At 41.6% G+C, this 6,170-nt stretch overlaps 1 protein-coding gene across 1 annotated transcript in view; it reads left to right on the top strand.

The window, feature by feature from the left end:
* Positions 1-2,112, top strand: part of NLK (nemo like kinase) — a 132,545-nt gene extending 130,433 nt beyond the window's left edge. Inside the window, exon 11 of the mRNA XM_044004975.1 lies at positions 284-2,112. Coding sequence (XP_043860910.1) covers positions 284-338 — 55 coding nt within the window. The 3' untranslated portion in view covers positions 339-2,112. The remainder of the gene's footprint in view (positions 1-283) is intronic.
* The last annotated feature ends 4,058 nt before the right edge of the window (positions 2,113-6,170 follow it).

The raw sequence follows: 6,170 nt of genomic DNA on the forward strand, positions 1-6,170 counted from the left end.
GGCCTGAGATGTGAATTGCAAAGGTCAGATTTTAAAAAGATCTTTTCTGAACCTTATCAGGATACCCCACCCCCTTCTTCCTCCAATGAGTCTGATTCTTGAAATGCATATTTGGGGTCAGTGTAACTTGAAGGTTAATCAAAAGAACAAACAAAGAAATTGAAAACCAGAAATGTGTGTGAAGCTTTGTGTCTTTTTTAAGGGGGAATCAGGAGGGAGGGAGGGTAGAAGGAAATCTTTCCAGATGTGCAGGGCTAATCGCATTGACTTTGTTTTGCTTCAGTTCCACTGTTGCCCAGCCATCGGAGATGCCGCCATCTCCTCTGGTCTGGGAGTGACCGAGGAGGAGACGTACTGTACTACTGAAGATGTCGCTTTCCACTGGAGCCTGGGCTTTGCAATTCTGGAGGTTAATCATGCTTGTACTGTAATTTTACTAATGAAGTTTTAAATTAACAACCACTACTTGTATGATATGAATAATATTTAGAAATGTTACTAGACTTTTAATCTTGTAAAGTGGTTGTGCTTTTAGAAGAAAAATCTTTCACCCAGAGTTGCACATGTTTTATGAATTCTAGTGCAGCTGTGATGGCTCACCTCAGAACAAATCAAGAATCGAACCAAATTTGGGACAGTTGTTTTGGTTCCGTGTTGTTTTGGGTTTTGTTTTTATTTTTATTTTTCTAATTGAAGTGAGATTGTACACACAAAAAGGACAGTCGTACATTTTTCTATTTGAGCCATTCCTGAAGATTTGGGGTTTTCTAAAATGTAAGAAATACAGTGAACTTGACTGCGACCAATCATGAAGCCACATCAACTGGCACCTGACTGTGGCCACACCAGTTTGGGAAGGGAGGGTTAGGGAGGGGGAGGGGCATGCCACCTGATGATCAAAATCCTATAAATAGCTTCTCCTTAGAGCCGTGATGGTGACGTGTGCTGTTCTCAAATCAAATGTTGTGGGTAGAGAAGAATGAGTTTGTGACTAGGCAAGACTAAACTTCTGTTTTCCTTACCCAGTATATATATATATAAATATATATATATATAATATAAATATATATATATTTAATCTATTTTTATTAGAAGTTTTTCTGCTCTTTCTTACATAAAAGACCCCCCAAGCATGCATCTTTCATGTATGTAAATAATTCCATTTCTGGGTTAATTTCAAAAGTACCCCCCAATATTGCTGTATAGCGATAAACTAGCTTGCACATTTTAGGTCTGTGAAATTTTGTGAGACTTTTCCTGCACTGGACAGTTTAAAAAAAAAAAACCCTAAAAAGACAAAAACATTAAAAATTTTTTTTAAATGCCACCAAAAAACCCACAACGGCCCCTAGGGAATTATGTTCATTGTGTTTGTGTCCTTAGGCAGAGCTGTGGGAGTCTTGAAATGTCACCGTAGTAAATAACTTATGGCTTTGGGGCTACTCCTTTTCTGTTGGAACACTGAATTCTCCTGTGCATATGTATATATGAACACAACTGAAGGCCTCTACCTCCTGGAGCTGGACAGCTTGGCTTGTTTACCTCCACATGATGATGATGATTATTTTTTTTAAGTTCAGTGTGGAGACTTGAAACTTGAATGTCCCTCCCAACTTTTATATTTAAAAAAAAAATAAAACAAGACAAGAACGTTGAAGACTGTTTTTCACCTGTACAAGAAATACTCATGGATCGTCTTAAAATTGGTCTGGGGAAAGAAAAAAACCTTGGTGTGTGTTATGGACAATTAACTGTTAAAGTTATTGTAAGTTATCTGTATTTAGCAGAGTATTTTCATCCTGAGTGATCTGAGCTGAATCTGGAAACTCTTAGTAAGTTATGTTTGGAAGTTTTAACTTCAATGAAGTAATTAATTGCTGTGAAAGAGACAAACACTGAGCTACTAAACAGAGATGGTGCGATATCTTTGTTTTTTATGAGGCTCCTGAGAATCCACCCAACTGAACGTACTTAGTTATCAAAAGAGCCCAAGAAGACACTGGTCTGAGAGGTATAATCTCAGAGGTCGGTCAGTTAATGTGGCACACTTGCTGGTCACTTTGTACAATGTAGACTTGAAGTACGGTGGTGAAAACATTAAATGTGACGTGTGAAAAAGCAGGGGCCCAGTTTGATTTACTTCCCTTCCCTTCCAGTCAGGGTTACAGTCTAACTGAAAAGCATTTTGAGACGTTCTTTCTTGGATAACACAACTTTTTCATGTAAAGCTAACTAGAAAGTACGTGACTTACTGACTTACACCGTGTTGAGCCCAAAGGTCATCATCTCACTTTGTCTAATCCGTTCCTTTTCCAGATGAGGAAACTGAGATAAGCTGACTTGCTGGGAGTCCTATAGCTCGGTAGGGGCACAGTGGCATCCCCCAGACTGGAGCTCAGGTGTCCTCCCCAGCCCAGTGCTCTTCTTCCCTTTATACCAGACTGAGATTGGCAGTCAGGGAAAATCATCCTCTTTTCTTCTGGATTTAGATAAGAGAGAAAGATGACCCCTAATACTTCCCTCAGGCCACACTTGTCAGACACCTCCCTCCTTTGTACACAATGCAGCTTTGTCACTGTGAGCTGCCACCACATAAAAAGGCTTTGGCAGTTAGTTTCATCTAGAAGTTTAAAAGAAGTATTTGTGAAAAATGCATGTGATACTTGGGACCTAAAACTCATCCTCACTGACTCCAAGTTAAGACAGTGTCATGACATAATCTTGCTTGAACCAACATGCTTATTATCTTACTTGGGATTTTGGTCCCTTATCACTGTTTCAATTAAAGCCTGCAGGTTAGAGAAAGAAGCCAAGAGAATCGGGGGAAGCAATCACTTGGAGCTGGTAAGAAATGAAGTCTTTGCTAGTCTAATGAAGAATTCTTTTTTCCATTCTAGTATGACATAAACCAGTGGTATTTATTGACCCCATATTGCTACACAAGTTGTGATCCATTTTCTAAATGAGCAAACACTCAAGTGACTTGCCCATCAGTATATGTAACCAGTAAGTATTGCAGCTGGATTTGAACCCCTAAACCAAGTCCTCAGAGGTTTCACACTAGGTCTCTTCATTCAGCACCACAGTCCCTTCTTGAACTGCTAAGGGTCTCTTCGGAGTAGGATTCTTGTGAGCATGTGTTTGCATCTGAGAGTTAGTTCTAGGCTCTCTAAACTCCCACAGACCTGTTTTTTTTTCTAGAGAATTGACTTGATAAGAGGTCAATTCTTTCTCACTGTCACACTAGTCTGTCAAGTAAGAGAGCTGGCTACTGTCCTCCACAGGACACTATCTAGACCTCCCTGCAGATTCTCAACCACACACACTCCCCTTTGGTCATCTTCCTGCTGTGTTGTGCTCTTATATTTGATCCGTTCCTGAAAGTTTGGAGCCTGGTGATGTCTATCTGATTTCTAAATCTTGGAAGACCTACAACACATCCCCATACAATCTTCCTAAGCCCATCTCTCCCTCTTTCGAATGCCGAATGCCAAGGGAAGGCACACAATTTCAGTAAGACATGACCCTCTCCAATGACAGGGACCACCATGCTGTCTAGCATGGGGCAGCTGTTGCATGGGTCTATACTTTGTCTCTCCAACTACTGTGCTAAATGGTCCCTGATGAACAGCAATCATATCTTTGAAACTTTATCTCCCTGAAAAAACCCTGTCACATAGTATGAAAGGTACAAAAAATGGCATTAAATAAGTATTAAAGATGGGGGAGGGGAATAAAGACCTAAATTTGACTCACACAAAAGAGTTAAGTTTTCTTGGCTTGTTCATTATAAGGAGAAATCCTGTTACTTTGGGGAAACTGAGTTCTAATATAGAAAGAGAAGGCAAATTGTAAGCTTCTTTGGGACAGATGGCAATCATCTCTATATCCGTGGCACCTCATCTGATGTCCTATAGATGAAATGCTAAATAAATATTAACTGAACAGAATGAACATCGGACAAGCCAAGAAACCCAAGTTCTAGTTTCACTGTGTAACCCTGACCAGTCACTTCCCCTCTCTGGCCTTCAGCTTCCTCTTTTGTAAAACTTAGCTTAGATAACCTCTAAGATTTCAAATCTGGAAAAGAATTTTGAGTTCCTAAGTTGGGCTTTTTCTTGCCTCTTTCCTTTATCCTAGCAGGCTCTGGCCATCACAGAACAAGAAACCAAAGCTTGTCAGAGCAATCAAATAGGAATAGGAACTAGGATTCACCCATTTTTAGGGTGAATGAACTAGTCAGGGCTCATTCGGTCAGGCTTTTGATGACCCAGACTGGGTGAGCACAACTATCCCATCCAAGACAAGCCATCCTTGTGCATGGCCATTCCTACTTGCTACAGTTTGGCAAGGCAAAGCAATCACAAAGAACATAACTGGCTGAGCTTCCAATCCCTCTATTTCTTCCAGAGGGGAACATTCAAGACCAGAAGAGTTCCTTGGGTCAGCATTGCCTGTGCCATGTGCAGGGCAGCTATGCCAGATGCTGAGCTCACAGGCAAAAACAAAGTCTTTCTTGCTTTCAAGAAGCTTCCATCCCACTGGGAGATATGTGTTGACCAATACATATGGGATATGTGCAAAGTAAGTTATGGTGGCGGTTGGGTCATGGCAAGAGGGAAAAGCTCCGGCTGAAAAGTCAGGTGAAATCATGGAGGTAAGAGATGCCATATCATGTGCAAGGGACAACAAGGAGGTCAGTTTGACTGCAAAGTGGAAGGAATCCTGGAAAGAAGCTAAGGCCAGATAAAATCATAGATACCCAACAGAGAAGAGGTCACATGGATCTTTGAGCACGGGGAGAGCGTCAGACCTGGGGGGAAGGAGGGAGTGTTGGTCCAAACCTATAATTTAATTGGTGTGGGGAATTCCTGAAGAGGAAACCCCAGCATCTGCTCCAAGTTCCCAGGGTCACACAAGATTCCTCAGAAGTGGGATGCCTGCTCTCTAGCCACAACAATTTTAAAAAAGATTTATTCCGAATGTGACGAGTGCTGACTAAAATGAGTATTTTCACATATCAAGAACAGGGTGGGGGGGGGGGTTCTGAAAGTGCCACCACCTTCAATATGTCCAGCTCCACATGTAAATGTACGCTCGTTTCAGCTTTCAGAGCTGCGCAGCTGTCTGTCTTCAGAAACATGGTGTCTCTCAGTGTAGCAGCCGTGAGAGAACAGACTGAAGCCGAGACATTGGGTTCGGGACGACTAGTGCTGACTGACAGCCTGAATGAGGGTGGTTGTAGGATGAGGCAAGAGAAAGGGATGGATGTGAGAAGCTATGGAGGTAGAATAAAAACAAAACAAAACACAAACCTTGGCAACTAATTAGATATGGGGTCCGGAGGACAGGGAGAGTAAAAAGTCTAAGGCAGAGGTTACTAACCTAAATCTATGGTCCCCTCCTAAGAACTGGGAGTGCATAAAATAAAATACTATTAGAAAAGAAACCATTATTTGAAACAGTATTTAAAATGTTTTCTTCAAAGAATAAGAGTTCATAAACTCCAAGTTAAGAACCCCTGATCTAGGGGAACTTGTAAGTTATCAACTCAGGTGACTTCAAATGGTCAGAAAAGGAGAAGCCATTTTAGTTAGGAAGATCATGAGTTAGATAGGCTTGGACATGTCCTGTTAAGATGCCTGTGGACATCCAGGAGGAGCTGTCCAATAGGCAATTAGAAACATGGTAGATGTCTGCAGAGAGAAAGACTATTGAATTTATTGTAGAAAATGTCTAGAGGGATGAGGAGAGGGCCCAAGACACAACCTTGGGGTGTGCCCACACTTAGGGGACAGAACGTAATGATGATCCTGCAAAGGGGACTAAGAAGTGGTCAGACTAGTAAGAAAGAAGGCCATGATAGTGGTGCTGTGAAAACCCAGGGAGGAGAGAATGATGATGGGAGAGTGATAGGTTCCTCCCTGTAGTTCTGACCCTGAGTGGTAATAATGGTGATATCGCTTTCCCAAAGAACACCAAACTTGCCTGATGATTGTAGAAAAGTGTGGGGCTCTTCTCTTTAAGTCCCCTATCCTGTCTCCCCAAATAGCTAACTAAAGATGAGTAAACTAATCATTTTCCTCAAGTCACAAAACTTTTCCAACGGGAGCATTTTTCATTACTCCCATATTTGCTTTGGTGGGAGAATCAGACCTTGGAGGTCAACT

Source organism: Dromiciops gliroides, chromosome 4 (assembly GCF_019393635.1).
Source record: "Dromiciops gliroides isolate mDroGli1 chromosome 4, mDroGli1.pri, whole genome shotgun sequence".
NCBI lineage: Eukaryota > Metazoa > Chordata > Mammalia > Microbiotheria > Microbiotheriidae > Dromiciops > Dromiciops gliroides.